The sequence below is a fragment of the Schistocerca cancellata genome, chromosome 4, assembly GCF_023864275.1.
Source record: "Schistocerca cancellata isolate TAMUIC-IGC-003103 chromosome 4, iqSchCanc2.1, whole genome shotgun sequence".
Taxonomy (NCBI): domain Eukaryota; kingdom Metazoa; phylum Arthropoda; class Insecta; order Orthoptera; family Acrididae; genus Schistocerca; species Schistocerca cancellata.
Window position 1 is genome coordinate 182860440 of NC_064629.1, and position 17732 is coordinate 182878171.

General features: G+C 44.0%; 1 protein-coding gene across 5 annotated transcripts in view; it reads right to left on the minus strand.

Moving 5' to 3' along the window:
- The window catches only part of LOC126183202 (ankyrin-3-like), an 892753-nt gene that overhangs the window by 691360 nt on the left and 183661 nt on the right, over positions 1 to 17732 (minus strand). For all 5 annotated transcript variants that reach the window (XM_049924971.1, XM_049924970.1, XM_049924973.1 and 2 more), the window contains one exon: positions 14561 to 14662. In XM_049924971.1, the coding sequence (XP_049780928.1) occupies positions 14561 to 14662 (102 nt within the window). The remainder of the gene's footprint in view (positions 1 to 14560; positions 14663 to 17732) is intronic.

Sequence of the window (17732 nt, forward strand, 5' to 3'; positions counted from 1 at the left end):
CGGCTGCTCATAAGCTACACATCACGTCGGTAAATGCCAAAGGACACCTTGCTTGGTGTAAGGAGCGTAAACATTGGACGACTGATCAGTGGAAAAACGTTGTGTGGACTGACGAATCACTGTACACAATGTGGCGATCCGGTGGCAGGTTGTGGGTATGACGAATGCCCGGTGAACGTCATCTGCCAGCGTGTGTAGTGCCAACAGTAAAATTCGGAGGCGGTGGTGTTATGGGTTTGGGTTGTTTGGGGAAGACCAGACAGCGAGGTCATCGGTCTCATCGGATTAGGGAAGGGCGGGGAAGGAAGTCGGCCGTGCCCTTTCAAAGGAACCATCCCAGCATTTGCCTGGAGCGATTTAGGGAAATCACGGAAAACCTAAATCAGGATGGCCGGACGCGGGATTGAACCGTCGTCCTCCCGAATGCGAGTCCAGTGTACTAGCCACTGCGCCACCTCGCTCGGTGGTGGTGTTATGGTGTGGTCGTGTTTTTCATGGAGGGGGCTTGCACCCCTTGTTGTTTAGCGTGACACTATCACATTACAGGCCTACACTGATGTTTTAAGCACCTTCTTGCTTCCCACTGTTGAAGAGCAATTCTGGGATGGCGATTGCGTCTTTCAAGACGATCGAGCACCTGTGCATAATGCACGGCCTGTGGCGGAGTGGTTACACGACACTGGCCTGCACAGAGTCCTGACCTGAATCCTACAGAACACTTTTGGGAAGTTTTGGAAAGCCGACTTCGTGCCAGGCCTCACCGACCGACATCGATACCTCTCCTCAGTGCAGCACTTCGTGAAGAATAGGCTGCTATTCCCCAAGAAACCTTACAGCACCTGATTGAACGTATACCTGCCAGAGTGGAAGCTGTCACCAAAGCTAAAGGTAGGCCTAAACCATATTGAATTCCGGCATTACCGATGGAGGGCGCCACGAACTTGTAAATCATTTTCAGCCAGCTGGCCGGATACTTTTGATCACATAGTGTATGTTTTATTTACATACATATGTCCAGGGGGGGGGGAGATATAGAATAACAAAATCCTTTGTATTTCGTTTGTCCTAATCCGCCCCAGACAGACTGCCAGATCCTGCATGAAAGTACAAAGCAATCAATCATAGCACCACCGACAAAGAATTGCGACTGGCGTACCGTTGGCCACCTACAATTTAGTGCCACGCTTCTATGCCATTCTACTGAAAACTAAAAGTACGTGTATTTCCTTCCCCTCCATTTTTCACAGTTAATGGCTCTCATGGAATGCTTTTGGTTACAGTAGTCTGTGGGAAAGTACACATTCATATTTAATACAGTGTGTCTGAACGAAAGATATGAAAGTGTAAGAATACATCCCGCACTCTCCCGTGTAGTTTATCCCGGAAATAGATGTACGCTCAATAGCAGGAACATTCGTTCCGCGGCTTACTGCGCGCCGAGTTGCTGTGTTAGATATTTACTAGTAAACCTCCGATTCTTTAAATTCTCGAACTCAAGTGTATAAAACAGCTTCAAACGTCTGATCTCTTTACAAACGAGTTAGTGTGTTACATATTTGACGTTAATCGTGTAAGGGAGGGAAAGTTTAGAGAAGGTTTAAAATTGTGCTTAAAGTTCATTGGAAGTCGCTCAGTGCTCTCGTTATGTAACATTAGCTGAAAATAATGTGGGAAATTCGCGATCCGTTTCAAGCAAAAGCAAGTTTTTCAAGCATCTCACTGTTTATGACGTCATATTTCCTGAGCTGAATGCCGCACAATGATATAATTTTGCAGGTACATTCAGTGATATATGTAGACACTGACGGTAAAATGTGTTGGGAATAGAGTTGGCAGTAAACAAATAATAATTTAAAACATCATGCCTAATGAAGTTTTACTGCACGACATTTTAAGCGGAAGCTACCCCAGTTTTTCACATTTCTAAACGCCTGGCCGTCGTATCTCTTGAACTATATGCCGGACAATGATATTAAATTTTGTCGGTATATTCAGTGGTAGATGCAGGTACTGAGTGCCAAGTATGTTGCGAATAGATTCAGTGCAGAGAAGTAACGACTGAAGACGTCATGTTTGATGTTTTACTGCATGGATAGCGAAAATGTAGTAAGCGATAAAATGTTTTCTTTCATCATTCTGTGGGGGTTCAAAAAAAAAATGATTCAAATGGCTCTGAGCACTATAGGACTCAACATCTGAGGTCATCAGTCCCCTAGAACTTAGAACTACTTAAACCTAACTAACCTAAAGACATCACACACATCCATGCCCGAAGCAGGATTAGAACCTGCGACCGTAGCAGTCGCACGGTTCGAGACTGAAGCGCCTAGAACCGCTCGGCCACACAGGCCGGCTCTGTGAGGGTGTCAGCGAGAAAATTAAGGGTAAAGTTTGTTGAAAGTCTCTAAGTGCTCTCATTCGTAAATACTGGATGAATAACATCTGGGTATGGCGCGCAATGTGTTACGCTACCTCAAGTATCTATCTGTAATACGTATATTGTTGTGTTAAACCATTAACATGGGATTTATCACTTTAAATTTTAAATTCGGCCAATTATTAATCAAAATATTGAAAACAAAATATTTATTGCCCCGGAAAACCGTAGAACAGGCAACTTACAAGTAGTATCGGGTTCTCGTGTAAGTCGCTGAGTGATATAAATACACTACTGACCATTAAAATTGCTACACCAAGAAGAAATGCAGATGATAAACGGGTATTCATTCGACAAATATATTATACTACAACTGACATGTGATTAAATTTTCACGCAATTTTGGTGCATAGATCCCGAGAAATCAGTACCCAGAACAACCACCTCTGGCCGTAATAACGGCCTTGATACGCCTGGGCATTGAGTCAGAGCTTGAATGGCGTGTACAGGTACAGCTGCCCATGCAGCTTCACCACGATACCACAGTTCATCACGAGTAGTGACTGGCGTATTGTGACGAGCCAGTTGCTCGGCACCATTGACCAGACGTTTTCAATTGGTGAGAGATCTGGAGAATGTGCAGGCCAGGGCAGTAGTCGAACATTTTCTGCATCCAGAAAGGCCCGTACAGGACCTGCAATATGCGGTCGTGCATTTTCCTGCTCAAATGTAGGGATTCGCAGGGATCGAATGAAGGGAAGAGCCACGGGTCGCAAGACATCTGAAATGTAGCGTCCACTGTTCAAAGTGCCGTCAATGCGAACAAAAGGTGACCGAGACGTGTAACCAATGGCACCCCATACCATCACGCCGGGTGATACGCCAGTATGGCGATGACGAATACACGCTTCCAATGTGCTTTCCCGCGATGGCACCAAACACGGATGCGACCATCAAATGGTTCAAATGGCTCTGAGCACTATGGGACTCAACTGCTGTGGTCATAAGTCCCCTAGAACTTAGAACTACTTAAACCTAACTAACCTAAGGACAGCACACAACACCCAGCCATCACGAGGCAGAGAAAATCCCTGACCCCGCCGGGAATCGAACCCGGGAACCCGGGCGTGGGAAGCGAGAACGCTACCACACGACCACGAGATGTGGGCGATGCGACCATCATGATGCTGTAAACAGAACCTGGATTCATCTGAAAAAACGACGTTTTGCCATTCGTGTACCCAAGTTCGTCGCTGAGTACACCATCGCAGGCGCTCCTGTCTGTGATGCGTCGTCAAGGATAACCGCAGCCATGGTTTCCGAGCTGATAGTCCATGCTGCTGCAAACGTCGTCAGACTGTTCGTGTAGATGGTTGTTGTCTTGCAAACGTCCCCATCTGTTGACTCAGGGATCGAGGCGTGGCTGCACGATCCGTTGCAGCCATGCGAATAAGATGCCTGTCATCTCGACTGCTAGTGATACGAGGCCGTTGGGATTCAGCACGGCGTCCCGTATTACCCTCCTAAACCCACCGATTCCATATTTTGCTAACAGTCATTGGATCTTGACCAACGCGAGCAGCAATGTCGCGATACGATAAACCGCAATCGCGATAGGCTACAATCCGACCTTTATCAAAGTCGGAAATGTGATGTTACGCATTTCTCCTCCTTACACGAGGCATCATAACAACGGTACACCAGGCAACGCCGGTCAACTGCTGTTTGTGTATGAGAAATCGGTTGGAAACTTTCCTCATGTCAGAACGTTGTAGGTGTCGCCACCGGCGCCAACCTTGTGTGAATGCTCTGAAAAGCTAATCATTTGCATATCACAGCATTTTCTTCCTGTCGGTTAAATTTCGCTTCTGTAGCACGTCATCTTCGTGGTGTAGCAATTTTAATGGCCAGTAGTGTACCTTTGAACACGTTTTCCGAGAACTGTCTTGTGCAGCTAGTTTGGCAGCTCACACGTAGACCTCGTAGTTAAAAAATAGGATGAAGCCTATCTACGGCGTTAGAATGGAGATGTAGATCAGTTGCAGCAACTACGGTTACGAAAGTTAATAAATCATTCAAGAAGCCTAGCAGAGGATTTCTGCTAGAAAGAGCAGATGAGCAGTTGATAATATCTAGCTTAGATAATGAATTGACATCATAAAAGGGCAGTCAAATGTGAAGGTCCAATTGCAGATAACCGCGCAATGTGATGAGGGAGATGTTAGTCCTGTATTCCGTACGTACCCATCTATGTGCAGGTCATAATAAATATTGCATTTGTTGCGCAAGGGCGTAGTGTGGCACGTTAGCAGAGGTTGGTTACTTATCAAGGTTCCTTTCTCTCCTCGAGGCCGACCGGAGTGGCCGAGCGGTTCTAGGCGCTTCAGTCTGGAACAGCGCGACCGCTACGGTCGCAGGTTCGAATCCTGCCTCTGGCATGGATGTGTGTGATGTCCTTAGGTTAGTTAGGTTTAAGTAGTTCTAAGTTGTAGGGGACTGATGACCTCAGATGTTAAGTCCCATAGTGCTCAGAGCCATTTGAACCATTTTCTCCTCCAGATAAGACGTGGTGCCGTGTGACACAGCAAAAGAGGTGCCAGAGACGAACGTTACCAAGGAAAAACAGCGAAGTGTGGCACGCTTTCTTTGTGCGGAAGGTGTTCGTCCAGCTGACATACACAGGAGAATGCAAGGTGTTTATGATGCGAAGTGTGCATCATATAAAACAGTGCGTTAGTGGTGTCGGCGTTTTCGAGGCGGCAGGGAGACACTGACGGATGATGCGTGACGCGGGCAAGTTACGAATCGCACTTCCGATGAGACAGTTTCCGCTATTGACAAATGCATTCAAATTGGTAGTGGGTCACCTTGGATGCTATTAGTGCTCAAGTGCAGGAGTCTTATGGCAGTTTGCATACCATTATGCGCAATAGACACGGTTACGGGAAGGTTTGTGCTCAATGGCTCCACAAATGTTTGTCCGAGGAAAAGTGACACAGAATTGGAAACTGACTGATCCATCTAAGCGATATCAGAACGAGGGCGACGATTTCGTATCCGAGATCACTGCCAGAGATGAATCTATATGCCAACTGTTTCAACCGGAACCCAAACGTAAGAGCATGCAGTGGAAGCAAGCACAATCGCCTAAAAAAAAAAAATGTTTTATCCCTGAGAAGCAATTATAAAAACATGTGGAAATATTAAAAACATTGTAATATATAACAACGTTGTAATGTATAACACAGATATGTGTCTTGAAATAAAACAAACATTAATTTTTTTTTTTTTTTGTCCGCCGCTCGTGGTCTCGCGGTAGCGTTCTCGCTTCCCGAGCACGGGGTCCCGGGTTCGATTCCCGGCGGGGTCAGGGATTTTCACCTGCCTCGAGATGACTGGGTGTTTGTGTTGTCCTCATCATTTCATCATCATCCAGGAAAGTGGCGAAATTGGACTGAGCAAAGGTTGGGAAATTGTACGGGCGCTGATAACCAAGCAGTTGAGCGCCCCACAAACCAAAACATCATCATCATCAAACATTAATTTTCTGAATATCGCTGTCAGTAGCAACCTCAGGGAAAGGAATATCTAAAAGCTCATCAGACCCGGATGTACGATATTTCCTAACCGGGGCAAAAACTTTATAGTGCCCCGCCTCCCCTCCACCGCCCCCTCCCCCCCCCCCAGGGTTTAAGATACGGCTGCAAAAATTTTAAAAAAGTCAGTTTTTCAAAAAATGTTCATTTTGTAGCGCACACCTTTGAGAAGAGTTTGATATATAAAACATATATGTTCGAGAAAATTTAAGACATATTATTTGGTTTTAGATGTGCCAAAGTGCAGTACCACGCCTCTTCACACAGCCTTGCTCCAATCTGTATTTTTCTCTGTGGAATTCAAACGTGTATATTTTTCTATGGAAGCCATCAAACCTATGTTCAGGAGAGTGGAAGTTAAAATGTTCTGTGGTGCTTCTCCTGTTCCCAGGAGGCCGGTCGGACATCCTAACCCCCGTAAAAAAAAAAGCTCACATTTAATACTGGGTGGGATTATTTGTGACCGGGAGAATAAGAACTCTTCAGAAAATTTGCACTCTTTGTTGCCTATTTGCTAATAACTTTCTCTTTTGTATGACATAAAATTATATATAGGTAACATAAAAGCAGTAAAGACAAGAGACAAGCAAGATAGTATCCAGCGTTTTCTTCTTTCTAATCTTGCTGCAGCTTTACAGGGCGTGCTTTCCTTACTGCGAAAGAATCTATTACTTCACCAAAGTTTGTCAAATGTTTTGCTACATGAAAAATCAAAATGTCGTTGCCTATGACTGAAAAAGCTGTTCATACGAATAGTACCCAATACTGGTACGGTTTCCCGAATTGATTACGTCTATTTTGTCATATCTGCTACATAAAATGAAATAGGCCTTTATAGTATTACAGCAGTTGTAACATACGCCAAATAAGCGAGACTGTTTTGGCACAAATGGTCATCTTTATCTGCCTTATTTAGCTAGGTAACACGACAGAATATAATTCACGAAGTACCAGTACAAATGCCTATTAGGCCTACTACAAGCAAAATGTTTTATGTTAGGAAATAATTTCACATTTCATTAATATGCTCCAGTTTCTCAAGCATGAGATCGAAAAGTAGTAGTAGCAGGAAATTTTTATATAAAATTACAATCGTCATATTCTTCCATATTGTTTGTGTGATATCCCCGTTTCGTCTCCTTCCTCGTTCTAACAAATAATCATGTCATCATTAATGCTGTAACTATTCCTACCGTTGTCAAAACTTGTTCTCCGGTTAACTTCACTAACCCCGCCAGAATCACCGGTTCAGTTATCCCGAGTTTATTCTCCATTAGGCGTTATTACCTGTTCGTACAACTCATTCCCCCGCGCTATTCCGAGAATAGAACTTCAGCGGTTGCTAGCCGGGGACTGTATAAATGGCACTTGGTAGTATGGCGCTCTGGCAAAAATTTTCTGTCAAAATTTCATTTTCTTGGATGCACCAAGAAGATAATAAGTAATCTTTCTTACCTGTTATTCCTGTTAGTCGATTATTTCCACTCTGGCAGTCTGGATCTATGGATTTCGCTAGTAATTATAACAACGCTTAACATCGGCACACGCAGTCAACCACATAAACAAACAGCTGTTGGCATTCAACCGTTCGGGTTTATTCGGTTCAGCTCGTATAGCTCCGTCCCCTTTTGGCTGCGGGAAAGTTTTTTATTTCTAGATGCGACGAGGATCCCCCTGGCGGAGGCAGCACATACACTATGCACGCATTCAAAAATAAACTTATGACTCGTTCAGAAATCAACTTAGAATGTGTTAAAAAATGTTCAAAAACCACAGGGATGAGTTTCAAAATCATACGAAGAATCGATGGACCAACATGCGCTGAATGCTAGGCGCTTGGTGAAACAAGGTTTTTTTCTTCAAGAACATGAATATTGCAACCAGGGCGAATACCCCGGATTGCCTCCCCCCCCCCCCACCCTCTCCCCCCTTCCTAAAATCCGGGGGCCTGAAACTCATTCCGAACACTTGGGATAGGTGGTTTGCTGTTCTACAAAATTTTATGACAGTTAACACAGAGTGTCAGCGTGCAAAATGGAGGGTAAATGACTGGCCTAATTATGTGGCGTACAGATGTTCGCACCGACAGACTCGGTTGCGTATTGGTGCTACCTTCACGTTTTTCCCACGGTCACCCGGATCGAACCAGCATATTACTGCACTAGACGAAGTCTGGCAGAGATATATACAGTTACGTACTCATTGGTCTCAGAGTGTGCACCGCTGTGTTAACTACCATTGCCATTCATTAATCATTCAGTAATGTGTAGCCAGCACGACAGTAATAATCAGTGAATGCCTTACAACGATCCACCATTTTACGTAGTTAGACCTGTCACACCAAAGAAGTATTCGTTAGCGTCACTGTCTTGGAGCGCGCCAGGATGATAGGAGTCTTCGTCATCCTGGCCATCCCACACGTGCTACGTCTCAAGTAGCTTGAAAAGCTTATTCGAAAAAATCTTGCACGCTTGGTACACCGCAGTTTATAAGTAATTGTTAGAAGACACCATGAGCTGCGTGTCAAATATTCCAGAAGGCACTCTCTTCAATAGTGCATCTATTGCGTCATTCTCGGTTATGCTACTTGGCTTGACAGCAAACAATATTCATTTTTTTTTGCAAAATGTGGCTACGGTCTCAAAACGCCAATACCAGCAGATAATTATCATAATTGGCAGAAGATTTCAGCAATTAATCCTCACATGATTGATAAGACATTTCCTCGGCAGATTTCAGAATATTAATGTGTGTCCAGTTTACGAAGTTTTTTCCTTCTGAAAACACTGATTCTGACGAGCCTCGCCATACAGACGGCTGCCGCCATATTAGATCCGAGGCAATCAGCTTGTGTCAAGTATTACATTTTCTATCGATATATTTCATACTATTGGCACGGTTCGTAAGTACCCGCCAGGATAGTTGAGAGTACTAACGCGCTTCCTTTGGACTCGGGTAGGCGCGCCGGACCCGGATCGAATCCGCCCAGTGAATTAACGACGAGAGCCGTGTGCCGGCCAGCCTGGATGTGGTTTTTAGGCGGTTTTCCACATCCCCCTAGGTGAATACCGGGCTGGTGCCCACGTTCCGCTTCAGTTACACGAGTCGCATACATTTGAAACACGTTCGCACTATTTCACGATTTACACTAGACGCAGACAGTTGGGGTACACTGATTCCATCCTGGAAGGGGGGGGAGGGGGAGGGGGTACGGGGCGGCGGCAGGAAGGGCATCTGGCCACCCCCTAGAAACTAAACTTGCCAAATCCGTTGTAAACAGGCCGATCCTGCGATCGATGCGGGACTAAGGCGTAAGCGAAAGAAAGACAGAAACTGTCACGGTTCGTAAGAGGAGGCACTCTAAGCTACCGACTTGTTCTGTACGTATAGTCTAAATTGAATATCCAAAACCATCCGCTATGTATACCAGTGTGGTTACAGAAATATTACCTGCAATAAAAAGAAACTATGCTTTGAACGCACGAAGAAGGGAGAAATCGATAGTACTCAGGAGGAAATTCGCAGTGAAAGTTCTGTAACTGTGGGGAGAAACAGCAAACTGGGTGGAAATAAACAACATTTGGTATTACATTCTTGTTATACATCAGGAAAAAGAAAGATACGTTAGTTTCCATACACGCAATGAGCATTTAACTTCTAGATCTTTCCAATGCCTATACATTTTACTTCAACCGAAAAGTAATGTTGATGTTGTTGCTATTAGCAGTGAAACTCCGCTAATTTTTCCCATTTATGTCAACTGTCTTTCTGCTTTGTTTCCATATGACAAGACGACTGCGGCCATGTTTCTAGGTATCCGAAAAATTTATTTTTCAGCTTTCCATTTCGCCTCATTAATGACCATGGTGTCCGTTCCGTAGCCATGTTATTTCGTCTATCGTATGGTCTTCTTGCCCGTTTCCGTTTCAAAGAATTTGAATAAATTAATTCGCGTTTCCTCTGACGATCGACAAATTGTAGCACTACGTAAGTTTGTTTCTGAAAAAATAAGACCCAAGATTTTTTTACACAAAACAGGAAACTGATCGCAAAAAAGCATTCAAGACATTAAGCGTGCACAAAGCTGCTTCAGTAGCTCTCTATTCTAATGAAAACTGGCTTGTCATTCTTGACACTACGTGGAGGATCCACTGTTTGAAGATTCTGCCCGCTTTTTTAGTGGCATACTAAGGCAAATATTACGCCACAAGTAACAGAAGAGTACCCATCGAGCTATAATATGTATTCGATGTGGTTTCAAAAATTTTGTATGTCATGTGACGCAAACATGGAAAGTGAGAACTAACGCAAGGCACTAGTTATTGTAATTATTATTCTTAAAATCTGACTGGTGGTCTTTGACAAGCTAGTGTTTTTTTTCTATTCATTTCATCAATGATTACTCAGTATGCGATTTCATTTATGGAAAACGGGCAGAAATATCAAACGCTGTCATCTGTGTAGGAGAATCGTAAAATAGATTTCATTCTACACAATATATTTAACAGTAATCATTGCAAGCATGCTGTGCAAAGGAACTGAAATCTGCATATCATTTAATGTCGAGAAATGATCGTGCGGAAAAAATAAGTGCTTTGTAAACTTAAAGATGAGGCTTTTGCCAAAGCAGTATAGATCCCTGTGTGGCACCTTAGCTTCATTATAGAGTGGCTTCGAGTTTCAAAGGCGCTGTCCACATATCCCCATTTACGTTTACTATCGATATCATCAATGATTCTAGGCAAAAGTTGTTCTAATATCGTCTTAAAACAACACCGAATTCCTGCCCACTTTCTTGTCCGTCTCAGAGACAGCTTTGTCTCCTTTAAAGACGTGACAGCACTCGCTAATAGAACAAAAAGAGATAGAAAGATACCACTCGATAAAGGACTGCTCAGGTTAATGAATTCAACTTTATGCACGAGTTTCGCTTGAACTTTCTGGTACGGTGAGAAAGCAGTCTGAAATTACATTTTAAGGCCCTCCCGCAGCTTCGAAGCATCAGCCGAAGATGAAAAACTCAACTAGCACAATAAAGCCGCGGCACTGTGAAAAACGTTTTTATTCTTTCTGCAAATGAAATGTTCTTTCACATCCGTGAAATATAGCATTAGCAAGTCACTGTGACTTTCTGTCGTCTTTCTTTGTGTTGGACTTAACGTTATAACAGTCACATTACGCCAGTCACAGGTTACAAAAGCACGTCAGCGATCCTCTGTATTTTAAATATTATATCTTAATACATTAATAAGTCAAAAGACAGGCGACACTCATATGAGTTTATTTAAGAGACACTATAGGGTACAACATCTTCTTTTTCTAGTATGACAGCAATTAATCTTCTGGGAACGCTTTCCACTGAGTTCCGACACATTGAGGGCGGCACTGGTTTTCATTCTGAAGACTGTAGCTAGGTTTTTATGCGAATCTACCCTGTTATAAACCGACATTCTAGTTCATCCCAAAGACGTTCCATAAGCGTTGCTGAATAATGCAGGCCGCTAAATACTAAACAACCACACATAATCAATTACACTCCTGGAAATGGAAAAAAGAACACATTGACACCGGTGTGTCAGACCCACCATACTTGCTCCGGACACTGCGAGAGGGCTGTACAAGCAATGATCACACGCACGGCACAGCGGACACACCAGGAACCGCGGTGTTGGCCGTCGAATGGCGCTAGCTGCGCAGCATTTGTGCACCGCCGCCGTCAGTGTCAGCCAGTTTGCCGTGGCATACGGAGCTCCATCGCAGTCTTTAACACTGGTAGCATGCCGCGACAGCGTGGACGTGAACCGTATGTGCAGTTGACGGACTTTGAGCGAGGGCGTATAGTGGGCATGCGGGAGACCGGGTGGACGTACCGCCGAATTGCTCAACACGTGGGGCGTGAGGTCTCCACAGTACATCGATGTTGTCGCCAGTGGTCGGCGGAAGGTGCACGTGCCCGTCGACCTGGGACCGGACCGCAGCGACGCACGGATGTACGCCAAGACCGTAGGATCCTACGCAGTGCCGTAGGGGACCGCACCGCCACTTCCCAGCAAATTAGGGACACTGTTGCTCCTGGGGTATCGGCGAGGACCATTCGCAACCGTCTCCATGAAGCTGGGCTACGGTCCCGCACACCGTTAGGCCGTCTTCCGCTCACGCCCCAACATCGTGCAGCCCGCCTCCAGTGGTGTCGCGACAGGCGTGAATGGAGGGACGAATGGAGACGTGTCGTCTTCAGCGATGAGAGTCGCTTCTGCCTTGGTGCCAATGATGGTCGTATGCGTGTTTGGCGCCGTGCAGGTGAGCGCCACAATCAGGACTGCATACGACCGAGGCACACAGGGCCAACACCCGGCATCATGGTGTGGGGAGCGATCTCCTACACTGGCCGTACACCACTGGTGATCGTCGAGGGGACACTGAATAGTGCACGGTACATCCAAACCGTCATCGAACCCATCGTTCTACCATTCCTAGACCGGCAAGGGAACTTGCTGTTCCAACAGGACAATGCACGTCCGCATGTATCCCGTGCCACCCAACGTGCTCTAGAAGGTGTAAGTCAACTACCCTGGCCAGCAAGATCTCCGGATCTGTCCCCCATTGAGCATGTTTGGGACTGGATGAAGCGTCGTCTCACGCGGTCTGCACGTCCAGCACGAACGCTGGTCCAACTGAGGCGCCAGGTGGAAATGGCATGGCAAGCCGTTCCACAGGACTACATCCAGCATCTCTACGATCGTCTCCATGGGAGAATAGCAGCCTGCATTGCTGCGAAAGGTGGATATACCCTGTACTAGTGCCGACATTGTGCATGCTCTGTTGCCTGTGTCTATGTGCCTGTGGTTCTGTCAGTGTGATCATGTGATGTATCTGACCCCAGGAATGTGTCAATATAGTTTCCCCTTCCTGGGACAATGAATTCACGGTGTTCTTATTTCAATTTCCAGGAGTGTATATAGCGACCAGTACGTCTCTGTTTCAGTAATGGTGAAAATGCATCTAGTCGTCTTGTAGAATTCAACAGTCTTTCGAAACAACCAGGAGTCAGGCGGATTAGCAGGGCTGTATAAACTGTATACAGTGTATTTGAGGGAAGTTTGTGTCGGGAGGGGGTGTGGGGGGTAACAATTGTAGAGGGAAACCAAGAGTTGAAAACAGTAAGCAGATTTAGAAAGATGTAGATTACAATAGTTATTTCAAGATGAAGAAGCTTGCACAGGATAGAGTAGGATCAAGAGCTGCATCAAACCAGTCTTCGGACTGATGTTCACAACATACACTGACGAAGTGAAATTTAGGGCAATTTATCTGTTTCTGACATTTATTCCATGCTGTTCCTTTTATACTATATACAGGGTGATTCACGAAGATATGCAAATATTTTAAGATATTAGTCTACAAGTAAAACTAAAGAAAAAAGTTCGTATAAACAAAGGTCCGCAAATGGTTAGTTACGGGGTTACGGCTAATAAAAGATTTTTCCCGAAATTTAGCAATTTTGATAATATGTAGCCATCGCGAAACTGTACGAGGTTAAAGGAAAGCAAGATTTCCATTAATGTTGTTGTTATTGGTCTGCTGAATCTAATAAAACATGTCCCAGACGTGTATCTGCAGTAGTTTTCCTGAACATCCACAGAAGCAAAGATCATGATAAAAGTAAATTTGTTTACTTTCCATTAAGAACGTAGAAACGTTTATGTCATTGTTGGCAACCGTTAGTGAGTTGTTCCAGTCATTTCCTAACCTATGTGCACGTACACTCTACAACTTCCTTAACACTGAGCTTCGTTTTTTCCGGTTTAACATGAATTCGCGTGTGCTATGGTATTATTAAAAGCAGATTATCCGGCACATAAATACAGTTTCAGTTAAATTTATTACCATCATTTTTCCAAATGTAAATTCTCTACAACTTCTGTTAAAAGTTTGTGCAATTGTCTGGAATTTAAAAAACAAATTGGGCCAAGTAGTTAATAAATTTAAAGTTTTACGAAATTACTTCTTTTCTTCTGTGGATGTTTTGGAAAACTGCTGCAGATACACGCCAGGGACGTGTTTTATTAAATTCACCTTAGCAATAACAACAAAATAAATGGACATCTTGCTTTACTTTAACCTCGTACAGTTTTGCGATGGCTTCATATTAGCTAAGTCGCTAAATTTCAGGCAAAATATTTTAATAGCCGTAACTCTGTAGCCAAACATTTGCGGACCTATGTTTGTATGTACTATTTTCTGTAGTTTTACTTCAAGACTAACATATTAAAATATTTGCATATCTTCGTGAATCACACTGTATAGGTTGATTAAGACGAAGACTTTGGGTACGTCCTCAGTAAACCATTTCCTTAAAATAGCTCCATAAAGAAATAAAACTAGAGTATTGGAGTCTGAAAAAGTGCAGGCATTCAAAATATCTGGCTTGGATCGCTAATGTTGATATTCGCCTGTGATCAAGAGGAGAGTCGCAGTTTGTGATCGGGTGCTGACACAGGGCGCACACCAAAAAAGCAACAGAAAGCTGTAAACATTGAGAATTTATGCAGTAGAAATTAGAGAAACTGAGATGTGACATACTCACCGAGTTGGAGGTATTGATGTCGATGTTGTTTTTGAGATGTTCGAGGACTTTCTCGAGGTTACCGGCGCGAGCCGCCCTCAGGAAGGCAGTGTTGCCATCCGACTGCAATAAAGAAAGAAAAGTGTTTCATTCACTCCCATGACATGGAGGACACTGACAAAATGTTATTTTAAAAAGTGGAGAACTCAGAAGGCGAAATATTTCCGTAGCAGTGAGGCACAGCATGCACCTTGTGTTACATACTTCTAAAAGAAAACCTGTAAATTGCAACTTAGCTCAGCTCCTCTTACACTTAATCAGAACTATTTCTGATCTTTAAAGTTGACATTCATGAATTTAGTACGGCTGCAGTGCATATGACGATCATTATTTCATTATTTATTAAGTCATTGGTTTTTATTTTACACAACTCAATGAAATTGTGACGTTTCATTAGTGAATTGCAGAAGTAGTTCGTTGCGCCGAGAGTTAAAAAACAGCGGCTCGTGATACCTGGGATGCACTGATGAGGACTGTTTAATGAGGTGACTCTATACAGTTGTCAGGAATTTGAAGAACCGTGTATATGCCATCAGCTGTATACGATTACTCATTATTTTCTACGGTTTCGGTCGTAGAGAGACTCTTCACATGAAGAAAAGAAGCTGTACATTAGATGGATATGCGATCAAACTTTCCATTGGATAAGCCTAAAACTATTAGCGTCATAATATGTATACAGAACCATATATAATAGGCCATGATTTAGATATCAGCACGAAGCTGACTTTACTATGATTAAACAGAACGATCAGTAATTCACAGGGTGGTTAATTATTATTTAATTACATTATTATATTAAATTATGTTATTTAATTATAAACTTTCGCTACTTTAGCCAATGCAGACACAAAACCATCTACCGGACGGGTTTCCAACTTTTACGACAATGCGCTGCAGGATTTGCGTTATTGGTAGTGTCATGACTTGCCGTTAGGCGCCGTTACTGGTACAGCGGCATCAGTATTACAGTTGCAGTCAGTCAAATGGGTCTGGGAAAGGTGAGCAAGGCTTTACTTGTGAAGCTGTTTTATCAATACAACAGTAACAGTGCCGCAGTTACACGCGAGCATCGACACATTGAAGGAATACGGAGAGGTCCTCTTTTCGCACAGGGACTGACGAACATGATTCGGGAGTTTGAATTGGCTGACGATTTGGGCAGTTGCACCAAAAATTGTTGAAGTTACTGTTGCCATGTCTGAGAATGCTGGCCGATCTTCAAGCAGTGCACGAACTGCGTCACCTCAGCTGAACGTTCCATGGTCCACCGTTCGAAAAGTACGGCGAACAATTGTGAAATGGTGTCCCTAGTTCAGTTACAGGCTGTTGTGGTTGCAGATAATCGTCATACTGAGCAAAGTATGTAACCCCGAACGTAAAAATGGTACGCAATTAACAAATATTGCCCTCTCACATATAAATTAAAATGTGTTCCTTTTCAATGGTCTATTCAGTATTCCTCTTCCGCATGTTTCCACAATATTTCATTGTCCTACAGTCACTCGTTTTTCACGGAGGTCTTCTCAAGCAGCGAAAGTTTAAATGTAACCATCCTGTACTAATAAGAAACTAAAGCGATGGCGAAACTTAGAAGTGTACTCGAGCGAGGGAAGAGTTATTGTACGGCGACTGGCGCTGTGGAGGAGTAAAAAAGGTAAGCAGGTTTGTGGGTTAACGTTCCATCTACGACAGTGTCATTGAAAACGAAGCACAGGTCAGCTAAATATCCGAATCTGAAATAAGATTCCTGTTTTAGTAAGTACCTATCTAAGTCTGATTGATAGATTGCATCCTTTTCTTAAGAAAATAATAATATTTGTGGGAATATCAGTAGCTTAAGGTGCTTTCTTTACTTAAGACCCATGGAATAACGACAATGACCAATCCACCGCATGCTGATACAATACAGGGTGTCTCAGATCTTTTGGTTCAAACTAAAACAGGTGATACTAGGTCCACAGCTGATTATATTAAGACACTGAACCAACGGTCGGAAATGCATATTTACTGTGTAATGGACATACACAGCTTATATCGCATAACAACAACGTACTTCATAGTAATTGCTCAAAGTGACGACCGTCAGTCTCAACGCACGCATGGCAACGGCGCATGAATTTCTGCGACACTTTCTCAAAGATTCCTGGTGTCTATTGTACCAGGAGAAAGGCACCTTGAATCCTAGCAAGGCAGAACTTCATCTGTTTCTAGGGGAGGGGGGGGGGGGGGAGTTGATAGAGCAATGTCTTAACGTAACCCCTGAGGAAAAAGGCTATAGGAGTGAGATTCGGCGATCGCGCTGGCCATGGGATAGGACCTCCCCTTCCAATACAACGATAAGGGTAAGTGTTGTTCAGGCGTTCGTGAACATTAACATCGAAGTGAGCTGATGCACAGTCGTGTTGAAACCACGCCCTTTCATGGACAACCGGGCGTACTGTATCCAAGATCTGTGGCACCACATCTCACAGGAATACCAAGTAACATGAACCAGTCGGGAGGTAGCAAACAACGTCCTATTACGTCACCTTGGACAATGCATCCCCATAGTTGCTGGTAGCCACCGATGTGGGTGGTGTGGGGATTGTCCTCACTCAACACATGGCTTTTTGCAGCTGTTGGAAACACCATCCATGAACAATACAAACTTTATGAAGTTTGGGACTACAGAACTGCACTGGATAATCCTCTGACGGAAGTGAACGCGGGGCTCAAAATCCGTTGGTCTCAGTGCTTGCAGATGTTCTTTATGACAGAGGTGTAATACCTCTTCCCCCAGTACTCTCCACACTGCATCCTACGACCCGTGCGTCTCACGAGCATGTTGTCGGGTGCTTTCTGCTGGCCGGTCGGCGACACGATCCCACACCATCTCCTCAAAGTCTGATGTTCGGACATGTCCTTGGCGACAACCTTGACCTGATCTCTATGGAGTGAATGACTCCATCTCCCGTAAGTTGGTATCCACGGAGATAAACTGCTTCCATTTAGGATGATACCTGTTGTAAAAGCATTCTCTGTACACTCGTGCTGCTTTAAAGGCACTACATCCTGCCGCATTGTACATTAAATAGATGTCTGCCAACTCTCGTGTCAAGTAACGTTCCATCTTTGACTACAGGTCATGTAT